A 17,493-nucleotide genomic window follows, 5' to 3' on the forward strand; every position below is an offset into this window, starting at 1 on the left:
GGGGGGGGGGTCCAGGCCGCTCGGCTGACGGTGGCCTTGCTGTGTGGGCAGGCACCTGCTGTGACCTGCGAGAGCATCTCTGCACGCCCCACAACCGCGGCTTCAACAACAAATGCTTTGATGACTGCATGTGTGTGGAAGGTGAGCCCCACTCTCTCGGGGAGGGGGGTGCCCCTGTGCTCCCAGGGCCACTAAACCCCTTCTTCTCCAAGCTGGTTCTGCGCGGAATGGGGGCCAAGGCTTCCCTGCGGAGGGTGGAGGGAGGGCCCAGGGGCCTGTGGCGGAGGAGAGGGCGGCGGGATCCCTCGCGAGCTGAAGACCTGAGCAAGAACAGCTTTGCTCCGTGCCTTCCCAGTCTGTGAACTCATGCAGTCTCGATTCCTGGCATCGTTTCTCAGATTTGCTTTTCTCACCTCTTGAAATACAAGCTGGCATGATCTCCTAGGATCTGGAGGTGGGAGAAGGGAGGAGAGGAGCACATCTCTTTATATAAGATCAAATCTGAGAAGGCTGGTACACCAGAATTCTACCCCAGGGGAGGCATTCCAAGTGTGAGAATGAGGGGATGGGGGGGTGGATTTCCCAGCCCTGTTCCAGGGGGGATGCACTTGGCCAGCTATGTCCTTAGCTCTTCTGAGCTCCCAGCTGCAGCGGGCGTGCCCTCCTGCCCAGGTGTGCCCCGGCGGGCGTGCCAGGCTCTGTGCCGAGCACTTCACTCCTGTTATGATCATCCTCACAACCATCCCACGAAAGGAGCTCTTACCATCACCATTTCACACCTGAGCGAACTGAGGCACAGAGAAGTTAAGCGACTTGCCCATAGTCACACAGCTAGAAAAGTGGGGGAATATTTTTAATTTTATATTCTGAAAAACTTCAAATACTCGTGTTTGCAATAATGAACCCCCATGTCCCATCACTCAGCTTCAATACTTACCAGCTCACTGCCAGTCTCTGCTGTCTCTCCCCCACTCAGTTCCCCATTCCAGTATGATTTTGAAGCAACTCTGGGGAGTTTACAGATCGTTGATCTGTGAATATTTCAGTATATAGCTCTCTTTTTTAAAAAAAAGATTTTATTTATTTGACAGAGAGAGACAGCAACAGAGGGAACACAAGCAGGGGGAGCGGGAGAGGGAGAAGCAGGCTTCCCGCTGAGCAGGGAGCCCGATGCGGGGCTCGATCCCAGGACCCTGGGATCACGACCTGAGCCGAAGGCAGACGCTTAACGACTGAGCCACCCAGGCGCCCCTCAGTATATATCTCTAAAAGATAAGTACTCTTCGAAAAATAAAATACCGGGGCACCTGGGTGGCTCAGTCGGTTGAGCATCCGACTCTTGGTTTCGGCTCAGGTCATGATCTCAGGGTTGTGGGATCGAGCCCCGTGTCGGACTCTGTACTGAGTGTGGAGTCTGCTTGGGATTCTCTCTCTCCCTCTCTCTCTGCCCCTCACCCCTTGCTTGCGCGCACACACACACTCTCTCTAAGGAAAACAAAAAAACAAACAAACATGAACAATAATTACTCAATATCATTCGGTAGCTAATTGGTTGTTCACATGCCCTGAGTTGGAGAATTTGGTCTTGGTCCTTCTATTAACCATCCTTAGATACGAGCCCTATTTTTGCTCATATGAGCCTCAAAAATTATCTGCTGTGCAAGCAATAAAGCTACTTGGGTCTAGTCAATCAAGAAATATTTATTGAGTGCTCACGACGTGTCCAGTACCATTCTGGAGACTTGAGATTAGATTCAGCCGCGAAGAGAACAGGCAAACTGCCCCTCTGGATTCCATTCTAGTGAGATGTGCAGATAGTAAGCAAATCCAGAGATGAGATGTCTTTAGAAAGAAATAAGGGCTGTAACAAAAATCAGGGTGGTGTGATGAGGAGTCAGAGTTGTTTTCGAAAGGACAGACAGGAGGGGACAGCAGAACCGGCCAGCTGAGGATGGGGGTGCGGGGAGGGAGAGCCCCAGGCATGAAGCAGGGCAGAAGCCAGGACCTCGGGCAGGAAGAGGGCTGGCGTGTTTGAGTGGGCCTGCACACGGTGGCCAACAGAGAAGGTGGTCCCAGGGCCAGGTGGGAGAAGCTGGTGGGGAGGATCACACAGGATCTTTTGATTTATAATTGGAAGTCACAGGCAGGTTTTAAGCTGGAGAATGACATGGTCTGGCTGCAGGACTCTGGGGGGCAGGAGTGGAGACAGAGAGGTGAGGGGATGAAGGCAGGCAGGGGTGGGAGGGGCAGGAGATGCTGGGAAACTTATCTTCTGTTACCTGCGTGCAGGGTTGGGGACCCATTTCACAGAGCAGGAGACTGAGGTGTGGAGCGGGCCAGAGGGCACTCTAGTCCACAGAGTCCAGAACAGTGCTGAGGCCCAATCATAGTCCTTGGCCTCCAGGTCCAACCCAGGCGCCTAGGCGAGGGGGATGTGGCCCTACTGAGTCCAGGAATCCTTCCTTCTTTCCTCCCCTGGACCTGGGAGGGGGCAGCTTTGCAGGCATCCAAAAGATGTATCTGCATCCAAAGCCCTATCTGCTCATTTCCTCTGATCCGTCTGGCACTGGTCAGTCCTGGAGGAAACTCTTGCTTCCTCCCTGGAGACTCAGGCTTCAGAAAAAAAAGAAGAATGGAAATGACAGCTTGGGCAGCTCATTAAAGCTGGTCCAGGAGGAGTTTGTCACTAAGAGGACACACCAGAGGGATCTAGGTGAGGCCGGGAACCCTCATGAGGACCAAGAGTCCTGAGGACTTCTGAGGGCCCAGGGCTGATGTCCAGCAGTCAAGGCCAGCCTGAGTTGTGGAGGGTTCCAGAAGGGCTTCTGTGGAAACCAAGCACTCCTGCTCATGAATCCCCTGCCCCTTTCCACGTGTCACTTGTGTGACCTCATGTCTAGATGCCCAGTGACCCAGGTGTAAATTCTAGGCCCCTAAGCACAAACTTCACAGCAGTTCCTTTATTCTCTTGGTAGTGACCTAAGTGAATCTTCAAGTAGCAATGTCCTCTCTCCCCGGGGTCAACTCCTAACCTGAAGTGTAGGGATTGCTCAGGCCACACTCACATCCCTTGCCCCCACCACCAAGAGGAGGTGGCCTTCTGAGGCCTTAAATAAAAATTATGTCTACCCATGTATCTCAGGGGATGCCTGTGGTCATGACAGAGAGAGCTTCAGCTCTGAAGCCCTCCCACTGGTGGGCCAAAAGGGCCACACTGACTTTAGTTTGAGCGGTCAGGGAGGGTCTCTGAGACCTGAAGGCCACAAAGAAGCCAGCGATGCAAAGAGCTTGTGGAAGGAAGTTTGGCTGTGAGAACCGCAAGTGCAAAGGCCCTGAGGCAGAACATGGCTGGGGCCACAAAGGAGCCAATGATGCAAAGAGCTTGGGGAAGGGGGTTTGGCTGCAAGAACAGCAAGTGCAAAGGCCCTGAGGCAGAACATGGCTGGCTATTGAGGAAAAGCAAGAAGACTGAGTGTGGCTGGAGCTCATGAAGAGGGGAGTGGGAAGTGAAGAGGGCAGAGAGGAGGCAGGCCCAGGTCCCAGGGGGTCTTGTAAGCCAGAGTAGGAAGTTTGGATTTCCTTTTGAGTGCAAGGGGGGGGCCATGGGAGGTTTTATAGGGGAGAGCAGAACCTACATTCCTTTACAAATTTTTTTAATAGACCTTTTTTTTTTTTTTTAGCAGTTTTGGGTTTACAGAAAAGTGGCACAGAAAACACGGTTTTCATATACCCTCTCCCCCTGCACAGTCCCCCTGTTATTACTTGCATTAGTGTGGTTCGGCGTTTAGAGTGGAGGAACCAACGTTGATAAAGTCCATAATCTGCATTCGCATTCACTCTCCGCATTGTACATTCCATGGGCTTTGATAAATGCATCGTAATAGGTACCCACCATTACAGTATCACACAGAATAGTTTGGGGGGCCTTAAATAGCCCCCGTGCTCCATCTGTCCATCCTTCCCTTCGCCCCCAATGATCGCCTTTTTAAAGCCCATTCAGGCTGTCCTGGGAGAGTGGGTGGGTTGTAGGGCAGCATAGAGTGGTGGTGAGAGGGTGCAGGGAGTCCCAGAGGGCGCAAGGAAGGAAGGGGAGGGCCCTGGCCGTGGGCGCCCCTGACCCCCTGGCCTCTCTTCCCTCAGGGCTGCGCTGCTACGCCAAATTCCACCGGAACCGCAGGGTCACGCGGAGGAAGGGGCGCTGCGTGGAGCCGGAGACGGCCAACGGCGACCAGGGATCCTTCATCAACGTCTAGCGGCTCTGCGGGAGGCGCCTCCCCACCGGCCTGGGGACTGGCGCCCGCGCCGACGTTTGGAGAAGCCGGGCGATTTGTTTAGAACTAGCAGTGGGAGTTCAGATGGGGGACCCGATGACCGAGGCTGCCGGCTCGAGCCCGGGACCCTCAGCCCTGGGAGGGGAGCCCTGGCCCGGGAGCCAAGCTGCAGCACACCTGCGCCCACCTCCCCGCCCCCGGAGGACCCGCAAGGCCTGCGCCTCCCGGTGGCCTGGTGCTCCGCGTTGGCAATGTCGAGAGTGCCCTCTACTGCCCAACCTCAGCACTGCAGCCGCTTCAAGTCCAACAACGAAGAGGTTTCTGAGCGCGTCAAGAAAGGGAACGGACCAGAGAGACAGAGCACCCCGGGAGATGAGTGCGGAACACCTGTACGTACCAGGCACTGCGCTAAATGCGTGCCATACGCTATCTCATTTACTTACCACAATGACCGTTCAAAGGAGGCATTATCACCGTTTTACCGGTGAGGAAACCGAGGCAGTTAGTTATAACCGGACTTGTCCAGGGTCCCACATCAGTGCTCCTCAAACCTTAACCTGTGTAAGAATCCCTGGGATCTGGGTAGCATGCAGAGTCTGGTTGGGTCGATTCTGCATTTTCAACAAGCTCTCGGGGGCATGCTGCTGCTGCTGGCGGGAACCCCTCCGAGAGCACCCAGGTCCTAGGGAGTAAATGCCTGAGCCGGGATCTGCACCTGGGCCAAGCCTGTCGGGTTCCTGGGCCCGCATCCTTGCTTCTCCACAACCACGGACTTATTCCAAGTTCTCCATGGCTTTCAGTGAGAGAGAAGCCCTCCCTGGGAGTTCCTTTCACGGTGGTGAGGTCTGCAGTAACAGGCTGTTCTCTTCCTTCCCTGAACAAAGGTGTAGCATCTTTAAAAACAAAGCATTGCATTAAGCCCCTGCTTGGTGGTAAGGCATGATTTGGGAAGATTGGCCGCTGCCCTCTGGGAGCTGGTAATCTGAGATATGATGTGTTTGGGGGAAACGATAGTGCTGTTCCTTCTGTTTCTGTGGCTCTGCTCACCCAGTCCCAGGACATGCACTTTGACGTTGCTCTTATAGCTTCTTTAGTTTCATAGTAGTTCATGCCCTTTGAGAATCGAATGCCGATATGGGCTCAAAATAATGCACGCATCACGCATGTGCACCCACTTTGCATACAGCCTTAGTGGCTTTCAGGCCTCCCACAGACCATCTCTAGACACCCCCGACCCCACCTTTCTGCAGCAGAGCCTGCTGAGACATTGGGGCACCTCTGAGGTCAAGGTGTTCTCTGAAACCACCCCCCACAAGCTAGACCCACGATACCCACCCAGAACATCTACCCCAGCAGATCTGGCTCTAGGCGCCACCCCAAGAGAGCCACTTAAACCCCCCACCCCCACACCTGGCACCTCACTCCTGGTCAGCCCTCTGGTCCAGGGCAAACCAGGCTGCAAATGACAAAAGCCCTCCCCATCCAAATTCCTCGCAGGCCTGGACACCTGCCAGAGGAACCACACCCTCGACGCCAGGGCTGTTTACTCCATGGGAAAATCAGTCAGGGTCAGGGGTCTGGCACCAGGCAAAGCAGACGGATCGAGGAGAAACCAAATATCCTTGCTCATGTCTCCCTATTCAAGTTCTATGGGCAAAGGAATCTTAGAGGTCGGGGTGGGGCAGAGGAACTAAAAGAGATCAAAGCCGGCTATTTGGAAATCAAATCCACCAACAGTTTTGTCTAAGGCTACACCAGACAACACGCATGCTGTGTGAGCTTCATTGGGGGTGGCTGATTTGAGAATGTGATAGAACCCTAAGGGGGGGTGGGCTGCAGGCAGGAAACACAGCATTGCTTATGTCTGGCATCGCATATGTCTGGGGGCTAACAGTTCAGGTGGCCCTGGGGCATCAACAATGGAAAGCACAGAAGGTCAGGACAAAGCTGAAAGGCCCCATGGAACCATCCCCATCTAGCAGGGGAGTTCTGCGATTGGACCTTCGGGCCCTAGCTCTTTGCCCTAGTTACCTTCATTTCGTGGTTGCAAAGGTGGGTGGGTAAAAACCTCCTAACCCCAGAGTTAGAGATCCCAGAGCCCCCCTCAGTGTTTAACAAACCTCTCCGCCCGGAAGTTCTTCCTTAGGTCTATCTCAGATTTCTTTGGCTAGTACAGAAGTCATTTCCCCCTAATCCAGGATTCAGCCAACTTCTACCATAAAGGGCAGGTAAATATTTTAGGCTGTGTTCCCATAAAACTACTCATGGAAGCTGAGATGTGAATTTCATATCATGTTCACATGTTACAAACTACTATCTGTCGTTTGGTTTTCTAAAACCCGTTTATAAATGTAAAAACCTTTCTTAACTTGCAGATTACCCCAAAACGGGCGGCAGGTTGGATTTGGCCCACAGGCTATCATTTGGCAGATTCGTGCTCCAGTCCACTGGTCTCAAACTTGGCTGCCCGTTAGAATAATTTAGGGAACTTTCAAAGGTACTGATGATGCCCAGGCCCACCTGCAGAGGTGCTGGTTTCATTGGTCTGGGTTGTGTCTGGGCTTCGTGTGTGTTCAAGGCTCCCCCAGGCAACCCTAAGGTACAGCTGGGCATGAACTCTGCCCTCGTCCTCCCGACTATGGGAATGCTGCTGGTGACAAACGGCCTGCTCCACCTCTCACCACCATGGTGACCTTAGGAAAGTTCCTTGTGCCTTGATTTCTTCATCTGTAAAATGGGAATAATGACTCTCCCGTCATAGCAATGTTGTGAGAAGTAAACGTAAAATCCTTATAGCGTGTTTAGAACAGTGCCAAGCACATAATAAGCTCCCAGTGTTGGCTCATTTGTTTTCTAGGGTAATTTTGGTAGGTGGTCTGTTCTTTGACAATGATCTGTCAAAATCACCACTCAGGCTCCTTCCCCTGCAACACTGGGGCCAGGAGATGCTCCTGTAGGAAAGAGAGGGTGGAGTTCTGGGGTCAAAGAAGTTTGGAAAACTGTTCCGGACTCAGCCCGAGGCAGCCGGTACAGATCCCGGGTGCAGAGGCAGAGTGGGAAGAGGTGTAAGTGGTATTGGTCTGCGGTGGGGTTCATGAGTTTCAAAAAAATACAACCAGAGGGCGAGCTGAGCAGAAGGCCAAGTGGAAACCAGTAGGTGGTGGTACCACGGGTGGCCCGTGCCCTCCTGCATTCCTTCTGCGGAGTCTTACACCATTCCCCAGAGGTGCGCACGGTTCCCACGGGACTCCTTGCTGGGATTCATCCGGCCATGTGAAGAGTGGCCCCCAAGCCTGCTGGGAATGGGCTGAGGGGCACAGGGTATGAGGGACGAGCCTCATGGGAAAGTGACAGCTTCGCTTGCCCCTTGAGGGGTGACTGAACCACAAGTCAAATCCCAAAGCCACGACCCCTTCCACCGCAGAGATGGATCCTCACTTAAAGCCATACTCAACACACCGAATAAAATCTAGTGCTGAGAGGGTGGGCACAGCCTTGTATGGGATTCACTTTGCAGCAGGAGAGTCAGCGAACTGACATGTAACCTGCAAGGAACATGTTTATAAGACAACAGAAGAGCAAGGAAAGTGGGTGCCGGGAGGGACACTGAGAGGAGCCAGAAAAGCAAACCATTTAGGATTTCATGGGGCTGGCGCCATCACCCTCCATGATCACCTTTCCTCTTCTGGGAGACCGGAGTGCGTGTGTGTGTGTGTGTGTGTGTGTGTCAGGGAGGGGGGCGGCAGGAATTGGTTTGCAGAACCAAGGACCTTCATTGCAGGGAGTGTGTTTTCTGAATTCTAAGTCAGGACGGGTAGTTTGATACAGGATCCTCAGCCTCTTTTGGGTGCAAGAGGCTTCCTAGTCCCTCTTTATGCAGTGTGGTCCTGGACCAGCAGCAGGGAGGGCATCACCTGGGAGCTCGGCAGAAGCACGGGGTCCCGGGCCCCATCCCCAACCTGCTGAACCAGAATCTTGGGCAGTGGGCCTCAGCCATCTGGGTTTTACCAAGTCCCCAGGCCGTTCTTGGGCACGATCAAGTTTGAGACACCCAGGTCTATGATCCATAAGGGGAAACAGAAATGTTGGATGGTCAGGGACTTTTGGATGATTCAGGGCATCTGCCTTCAGGTGTGAGTTGGCAAATCGGAGATTCGGTTTGCCTGGTTAATAACCAGCAGTGACAAACTTCCAGGCTCTGAGCCCCTGCCTCCTGGGCTGGGAGTGGTCTATTTTCAGAGGAAATCAAGTGGAGCACCGGGGGTGCCCCCCCCCCCACTGCAGTTGCAGTCACTGGGTTTTCTGACTCTTGGGAACTTCCCTGTGGTGCTGTGGTTCCTCTTTAAAGTGTGGGGGCAGCAGGGGGAGGGGGGGTGCTATGCCCTTGTAGTCCTGTGATGGCGTGTTGCATGCGCTCTCTTGAGCTGTAAATAAAGAGCCGATGGTTAATTAGCTGCCTTCTCATCTCTCTCTGCCTCTCCTGGAGATGATCTGTGTGTGCAGGCAGGGAGCACGCTTGGGGCGTTTGGAGGGGACCCTAAGCCGAGTATTTCCTCTGCCACATCTTTGAGCATTTGCTCTGAGCTCAGCAGTAAATGAGACAGTCTCTGTCCTCACCTGGACCTCATCGTGCTCCTTTAACCAGACCTCTTGGTGGGAATGTCATATCTTGACCTCCCTCTCCATTTTAGGGTTGGGGCAGCTGAGGTCCCAAAGAGATGACAAGGCTAGTCACAGCAGGCTGGCCTCATTTGGGGCCTGGGTGGCCACGTGCAGGGAAAAGCAGACGCCACTTTCAGCAGGATGGGGATAAACAAAGCACCGCCTCCTGACGCCGGGCCTGGGCAGGCTCAGATGCCATCTTGGGAAAGAGCACGAACTGGCCAGGGGGGGACCTGGCTCAGCACCAAGAAGGCCATCTCTTATCTTGGGGGCAGCTCCAGCCAGTGCCACCTGCCTCCGCTGACCAGGCCCTGCCAGGCCTGGCTGATTGTAATACAGAGCAAGGCTGTGTTATGGCTCTCAGTGGCTCCACGTCCCAAAGCCAAGCCGGGGTCCAGACTGTCCTGGGGAGAGGCCCTTAAGGGCCTGCTGTCCCTGTGGGAATCTCCCTGCCCAGACACCACGGAGGGACCGGCCTCTGCAGCCTGGACGCATGGGAATCCAGAGTGTCCCAAAACATGGGCCAGGGATTCCCAGCATCAGGATCCTCTGGGAGAGAAAACCCAAGTTTCTGAGCCCCACCTGGGCCTGGGCCTCGGAATCTCTAGGGATGGGGCTTGGCAAGCTGCATGTTTGACGAGCCCCCTGCCCTAGGTCTGAGAACTGCATCATCAAATCTTCCTGAGAACTCACTTTCCTCCCCACTCAGGCCCCAGGTGGCTGGTGAGCCTCTCGCTGGGGATGGTTCTAGGGAATCGAGCCCAGAAGCTCCCCTTTCACAGAAGCCTCAAAAGTCCTTCCCTCGCTGGCCCAGCTGCTCAGCTCTGCCATCGTAGTGCAAGCCAGTCATAGACAACACTGAAAACGGACATGCACAAATGAATGAGCATGGCTGTGTTCCAGTAAAACTTTATTCACACAGAAGGGCAGCAGGCTGGGTCTGCCCATGATCTGTAGTTGCCACCCCCTAAACTATACTGCTGACTCCTGGGTCCAGGTTTTGCAGAAAGGTATGCTAGGCTTTTAAAAACCCCTTCTGTCCTGGGACGTCAACTCAAATCCATCTCTACTCATGAGGGCCGGAGCAGTGCCGAAGCGAGGAGTCAAAGCCAGTTGAACCCAAGGCCACAGGGATTTCAGCTCTCTGCTGGCAGCCTGGGCGCTGCCCTCAGGGGATCAGGTAGCTGGCTTGGGGGTGTATCAGCCAGGGTTCTCCAGAGAAACAGAACCAGTGGGATTTGTATTTATATATCTTTAAATGTCTGTGTATTTGTGTATATCTTCTCTCTATATTTATACAGATTTATTTTAAGGAACTGGCTCACACTGTGGCAGGGGCCAGCAAGTCTGAAATCTGTAGGGCAGGCCAGCCGGCCAGAAACTCTGGCAGGAATTGATACTATAGCCTCGAGACCACATCTCTTCTCTGAGACCTCAGTTTTTGCTCTTAAGGCCTTCAACTGACTGGACGAGGCCCACCCACATGATGGCGGCTACTCTCCTTTACTTGGAAGTCAATTGTTTGTAGATGTTGACCAAATCCACAAAATGCTTTCACAGCAGCACCTAGATTAGTGTGCAGTTAAAGCCTCCCATACTGCAGCTGGCCCTGTTGTGACAGAAAACTGGTCATCACAGAGGGGCGTCTGGAGCTCAGCTCCCCAGCTCTGGATCACAGCACGTGGGCACACGGCGGTTGTCTTTGGTGTGTCGTGACATTCTGGGCTTCCTCACTCCTTTGTCAGCCTGAATGTCAGGTGGCAGCAGTGACCGCCGTCTGTCATGTAAGTGGGCACGCATGTCTTAGTGTCAGGACTATTCTGGTGGGCGTGGCATGGGGGCAGGTGTATGACAGACACTTGGGTAAGCAAGTGGCTAAACAGAGGCGCTCCTGTCCCTTCATCCCACCCCTCCGTGATGGCGTATCCTGAAACCCACATATTTGTGCCTGGGGGACCACACTGGTGATTGGTCCGTCCAGCAGGTCAGGCTGCTCAGCTCTGGGCAGTGTGGTCCTGAGCGGTCTCTCCATGCCCCAGCCTTGACCTTGTGTCAGTGCCTGGCACAAAGCAGAATGCGTGCTGAGAGAGGGAATACATTCAGCCAAACAAAACTGTGAGCTCATTTATTGAGCTGCATCCACGGCCAGAGGCACCCTCCTCTTGTGTAGTTAGAAACTCGTAGAGCCCCCTTTTCAGAGCAGGAAAACGAAGCACCGAGAAATAAAGGCCACTCGTCCAAAGTAGTGCAGCTACTCGGTAGCAGCGTCAGGGACCCCAGTCAAGTCTCTCTGACTCCAAAACCTGAACATGTCCACCGATGTCACGTTGCTTCTCAAATGCCACATGTTTGTCAGGAGTCGGTCACCGGTCCTCCCTATCCCCCACTGCCCCACCCACACCCCAGGTCACAGGAGCTGCATGGTGCATTTGGGGTCACCAAGGCTGCTGCAGGGCCAGCGGGGGACAGGAGTTCTGCTGGGCAGGCCCCAGCCCTGGGCTGCCAGAACTGAAGATCTTGCACTCACCAGGCCACCTTCTAGAAAGCCCCTCAGGTTGAGATCCCTCTCAAGGGCTTCCCAGCAGGTGGAACCTGTGGAGGTAACCGGCCTGATCCCGGCACCCACTTCCCCATTCTTCTCTTATGTCTCCCCCCACCATGGGCGCAGGCTCCCTTACTGTCCCCCAGCGAGGAACGTGAGCCCTCACGGACCTGCCGCAGACCTGGACCTGAAAGCCGTCGGCACTGAGCTGGCCCAGCAGAAGGGTGTGAAAGTAAACACCAGAATAAAGCCCCGCAGCAGATAGGCACCTTGGGGGCCTCGGGGCCCGGGGGCCATAACTGGCCTTGTTTGTGTATCTGAGTGATCACTAAGGCGCTGTCAGAGCCCTCCGATGCCTCCCTTGAAATTCCAGCCCCAAGCATGCGGAGAGATGGGAGGCCGGACAGGGAAAGAGGTGGTAGCCTGAACTCAGGACAGACCGACAGAGCCGGGACAGGCGGTGGGAGGCAGGAGGCACAGAGTTAATGAGAGCCTGGGCACGCGCACACGCACGCACGCACACACACAATGACATGAAGAGGGTTGCTGGAGTATGGCCCAGGGGGATGAAAGCCACAGGGCAGAGCGTACTGGCAACAGCCTCTTCTGTCTGCCTTCCCTCTGGCTGGTGTCAAACACAACATCTGTTTTCAAGAACAGGACACAACTTCGTTTTCTGCTTCTTCCACGCTCACCAAGAGCCCCATGGGCATTCTGATGTGTTCTCTGATGCCTGACATGAGCTGCGGGCCTCTGCAGGGACAAGATAATGTCACTAAGTGTCCGGTGAGGCCAGGACGGGGCTCACCCCGCAGACATGTTCATAGGACCCCGATGAGGTGGCAAAGCCACAGGGACGTTGGGAATTACGGGTTACATTTTTTTTTTTTAAGATTTTATTTATTTATTTGACAGAGATTGCGAGAGCAGGAACACAAGCAGGGGGAGTGAGAGAGGGAGAAGCAGGCTCCCTGCCAAGCAGGGAGCCCGATGCGGGGCTCGATCCCAGGGCTCTGGGATCATGACCTGAGCTGAAGGCAGACGCCTAACGACTGAGCCACCCAGGCGCCCTACGGGCTACATTTTAAAGCTCAAGGGGGAGTGTTCAAGGATCCTGAGTGGGGCCCACAAAAGTCGGCCGTGGATGCTGCTGTAAGTTCGAATTCTGTGCCACTGGGACACATATTTCGGAATCAGCCCCCCTGTGTTTTGACTAACCACAAAAACAAATGTGTCCTCTAGAGAGGACGTCCCGGCAATGTCCAGGCACCTCCAGAAAACCCAGGAAAAGAGAAGTAGCAGAATCGTCCACCTTGACTCCCTCTGGGCCCGGCTTGCCCCAGGATCGTGTCCCCTTCCTGGCTCTGAGTGAATGCTGCTATGGACACGGTGATTTTCCTGACGAGTTATATGGCGTTCAATACTTTCAGTATCTTGGCATCCACCAGGGACTGGGCTGAAGGACAGGGAATGAAGCCTGGGAGCCCAAGAGAGTCACCCCAACCCCAGTCCTACAGGGTTCCATTCGGTCCCATCAGCTCCTGCCCCCGTGCCCTGCTGTCTGCTCAGGGGAGCTGGCCTTCGGGAAGAGACAGAAGACCACAGCTACAGATCCAAAGGCCAACACTGACCAACAAAACTCCCAGGCCTCCCCTATAACCCCACCAGACCTTAGGCCAAGAAACACAGAGCCAGCGTGTTTGAGACAAGCTGACACAAACACTGGAGGACAGGTCTCCAGATCAAACCCCAGAAAGAACCCCTGGGCCACCAGGGGCCTCGACTCTGCTTCCAGGCCCTTCTCTGAAAGCTTCTTGCCAAGGGCCCTGCTTTCTGACATGTGTGTGTGACTTTCAACAGGGTTTGGGTGATGTTCGCTGCTCTATTTCTTCCAGTTTGATTTACCCACTTGGGAAAGGAAGTGGCTGGGCCCCATTGCAATTGTGGGCCTCCAGTGCATTGAGAACCAAAGTTCCCTGGCTAGTGGGTGGGGAAGCATCTCAAAACCTTTCCATATTCGGTGCTTCCTTGGTGCCTCACACAGCGCCCCCGGGGACTCATGATCGCTGTCCTCATTGTCAAGATGCAGAGAAAAATTCGGAGGGATTAAGTGACAGACAAAGTGACATAGACGCAAAGTGGCAGTGCTGGGGTGGGGGTGAGGGGGCGGGGTGAACCACAGTGTCTCTGCTAACAGGAAAAGGGGGAAGAGCGTCTTCCCTCCATCAAAGGGGTCTTTCCTGGTGCCTCCATTCAACCGGCATTTATCGTGGGCCAGGACCTGCTGCGAGACGCTGCAAGATGCTGTGGGGTTTTTGGTTTTGTTTTTGTTTTTATAGCAGCAGGGCAGCTATTTGCTTACTGAGCATTTATGAAGTGCCAGGAGCTGGGCCACGCATGTATGTAAATCATCTTACGCGACCCCCGTCACCCTGGGGCTCGGCGTGGCTACCTAATTTGCCCAAATCGCTTTGCTAGGAGGAGGCAAGGCGGGGATCCAAAAACACATCTTTACCCAAAGGACGCCAGCAAGCATGGGAAAGAGATGGGACAGTGTTTGTGATGCAGGCGGGCCGCGTCTGAGGACCCCAGAGTGGGGGTCCCGCAGGACCTGCCAAGAGGGTCCTTGGCTTTGTGCAGGATGAAAAGCAAATGTGTGCCAGAGGACGTAACGGCCTGAGTGACAGCGAATAGTGTGCGTGACAGTGTACTTCTGACAGAGTGTTGGGAGACTCGGAAAGGAGAATGAGTCTTGTCGTCAGCTGGGGCTAGGGGTTTCCATTGGAAAGGAGTCTAGGGGACGTGTTCCTTCGGGAATCCAGGGTAGGGTCAGAGCAAAGACGAGTGATGGTGAATGACAGGTGTTATCTTATAAATCACTGAAGGGATAGGGTATTGATGCCAGCATCGGCCGAGGTTTGTTGGAAGCTGATGCCCTGGAACATATTTGGGATCTGGCTCCTCTTAGGTGTCATCAGGTCTTTGGGGCCTAGGACAAAACTCAGAGAATGATTAACTTTTTTGCTTCCCCTGGAAGTGGGAACATAGCTTCTTTGGCTTATTTAGAGGCAAAGTAAAGAGTAGGAGTAAATGGGGCCCAGCAGAAAGAGTGGGGATGGAGCCTTTCTACTTTTTGTTCTATGTTTTTTTTCTTTTTAGATGTTTCCTGCGTGGTTTGTCCCCTCAGGCCTTGTCCACAGGGCTCTGAGAAGCCACAGGAATATGTAGGTGCAGACTCAAGACCCGGCTTCATCTCCAACACTGGGGAAAAGGATTGTACATCATGGGGCTTAACCCTGTGCTCCCCTACGCCATCTGGACAGTGCCCAGGTGATGTAGGAAAGACATTAGGGTTCGAAGCCAACGGCTGAGAAAGAATTCTTGAGATGTCTTTTGTGAAAAAAGGTGGTTTTATGAAAGCTTGGGGACAGGACCTGTGGGCAGAAGGAGCTGCACTGGGATCATGATGAGTGGCCCATTATAGACTTTCAAGTTGGGAGGGGGTCAGGGATAGCGTAAGTCTCCCAGGTATTTTGGAAGCAAGGTTTCCAGGATCCTGAGGGGGCTAGCTATTGTTGGGAAAAGGTCATTTGTTACCGTCTAGTAAACCCTCAGTCATGAGACCCTTCAGATGTATATCGGTGGGTCCTATGCTTGGGGGATGATTGCCAACAGGTATCTTGGGGGGTAGAGATAAAGGAAGTTTCCAAAGGAATTTTTATGTGTTAGACTTAAAGGATCCTGGGAGTCAGGCTAAGATTGCCTTTTGCCCTTAGCAAAGTATTAACACCGAGGCAGCTGAGTTCCTAGAGGAACGTCACTCTGCCTGTTTCAAGGACTTGTCAGTGGGCTGTAGGTGGTAAGGAAATTTAATTTTTCTTCTGCCTTTGTTTCCCACATCACAGGGAAAGGGACCTCCCAGGGTACCCACAATGCAATGCCTTTAATTAAACAGCATCACCCTCAAAACATTCTCAAGAGATTTCATTTTTTCCCATCCCGTACTACACAAGTGAATTTGAGGAAAGCCTGTTGAAAAACCAGTCATTACTATTGACTTCCTGGTGGTTCTCCTCAATGAGTTCCTCACTGTTCTGGCAGTATGCGGCTACATACGCCCATCTTCATCTCTGGTACCGTGGAAAGGTCTTGTGCCTGACACCAAGTCCTCGGCATCCATGGGCAGACTTTGAGGGGGTATGCACGTTTTATTTACACGGCTCCCATGCAAGCTTTGTTCATTGTGACTTTGGCTAAGTCATCCGAACTGTAACAATATCTCCATTAATAGAGTAGGAGTTGCTACACTACCACATGAGAATTAAAGATGTGAAAAGAGAGACGAGGCTTGGGGTGTCTGGGTGGCTCAGTCGGTTAAACGTCTGCCTTTGGCTCAGGTCATGATCCCAGGATCCTGCGATCAAGTTCTGAGTCAGGCTCCTTGCTCGGCCGGGGGCCTGCTTCTCCCTCTGCTTCTGCCCCTCCCCCCAGCTTGTGTGCACGTGCTCTCTCTCTCTCAAATAAATAAAATCTTCAAAAAAAAAAAGAGAGAGAGAGAGACAAGCCTTTCTAAAACCAGCACCACTGACGGAATGGCTTCCTGGGCAGAGCCTGACTACTAGTGGTACCCTGAGGACAGGCGGAGGAGGGGGGTGGCTGGTCTTCCCAGTGCCTGTGATGGGAGGAAGTGGTGCCCACATATGTGTTCAGCTGGCACGTGCTGGTTCATTCCCTGAGTGCCTACCATGTGCCAGGCATGGGGCTGAGCACTGAGGATGCAAGGCCCTCCTGCGGCTCAGTCCAGTTGGGGGGGACAGATAATAAACAGCAAACAAGTAAACTGAGAGGCAATACCTGCAGATATTGATAAGTGCTACACAGAAAATAAGACAGGATGCCACAACCATCTTGGAAAACAGTTTGGCAATTTCTTTTTTTTTTTTTTTTTTAAGAGTTTATTTATTTGACAGAGAGACAGTGAGCACAGACAGGGGGAGTGGGAGAGGGAGAAGCAGCATCCCAGCTGAGCAGGGAACCTGATGCGGGGCTCGATCCCAGGACCCTGGGATCATGACCTGAGCCGAAGGCAGATGCTTAACCCACTGTGTCACTCAGGTGCCCCAGTTTGGCAATTTCTCAAAAAGGTAAATAGATACCTGCTATATGATTCAGTCATTCTGCTCCTAGACATCTACCCAAACAGATGTTCAGTGACTATCATCTGAATGAATGAATGAATGAATGAATCTGTTTTGCATGTCTTTCTATATTGAAGGTACAGAGATAAAACTTGGCTGAGGCAGACATGATAAATTTATTTTTTATTTTTATTTTTTTTAAGATTTTATTCATTTATCTGACAGAGAATGACACAATGAGAGAAGGAACACAAGCAGGGAGAGTGGGAGAGGGAGAAGCAGGCTTCCCATGGAGCAGGGAGCCCACGCGGAGCTCGATCCCAGGACCCTGGGATCATGACCTGAGCCGAAGGCAGATGCTTAACTGACCAAGCCACCCAGGCGCCCTGGGACATGATAAATTTAAACTTGAATTCCAGAAGTGTGCTCACGAAAGCTATCACCCCAAAGCCTTATAGAATATGCTTTGTGGGGGCCCATTTGTCCTCGCATAGTCAGGACTGGGTCATGGCTCCTTTGAGAATAGTCACTTTCCTTTGTTCCTGTGAGCTACCCCCCAACCCCAGCCATCTGGGTCTTGTGCCTCCTCCCCCACGCCTCCCGCCCCAGCTGGTCAGGATGAATGCAGTGTCACTGTGTGAGCCGAGCTGCAGGGACATTCCACAGACCCAGCCTTGTGCTTCCTCCACAATCTGTCTTCCCCTTCTTTGCCTCACTCCATCCTTTGCATCCCAGCCTGGGCTACATTTTCCTGAGATGGAGGCGGTGGAGCTGAGGGGCCGAATGTCAAGGTCCCAGAGCCAGACCTCCTCGGTCCCCAGCCCAGTTTCATACCAACCAGTGACTTGGGCAATCCTTCCAACTTCCCTTAACCTCAATC

At 53.2% G+C, this 17,493-nt stretch overlaps 1 protein-coding gene and 1 non-coding gene across 5 annotated transcripts in view; one reads left to right on the plus strand and one right to left on the minus strand.

The window, feature by feature from the left end:
• Window positions 1-8,708, plus strand: part of DRAXIN (dorsal inhibitory axon guidance protein) — a 28,541-nt gene extending 19,833 nt beyond the window's left edge. For all 4 annotated transcript variants that reach the window (XM_031030403.2, XM_031030402.2, XM_031030406.2 and 1 more), the window contains exons 6-7: window positions 52-141; window positions 4,141-8,708. In XM_031030403.2, coding sequence (XP_030886263.1) covers window positions 52-141; window positions 4,141-4,253 — 203 coding nt within the window. In that variant the 3' untranslated portion in view covers window positions 4,254-8,708. The remainder of the gene's footprint in view (window positions 1-51; window positions 142-4,140) is intronic.
• A 5,924-nt stretch (window positions 8,709-14,632) lies between these two features.
• LOC115941648 (small nucleolar RNA SNORA73 family) lies at window positions 14,633-14,815 on the minus strand. The gene has a single exon (XR_004076387.2). It is a non-coding gene; the product is annotated as a small nucleolar RNA SNORA73 family (small nucleolar RNA).
• Window positions 14,816-17,493: the final 2,678 nt, after the last annotated feature.

Source organism: Leptonychotes weddellii, chromosome 4 (assembly GCF_054177405.1).
Source record: "Leptonychotes weddellii isolate Sample4059 chromosome 4, ASM5417740v2, whole genome shotgun sequence".
NCBI classification, from domain to species: domain Eukaryota; kingdom Metazoa; phylum Chordata; class Mammalia; order Carnivora; family Phocidae; genus Leptonychotes; species Leptonychotes weddellii.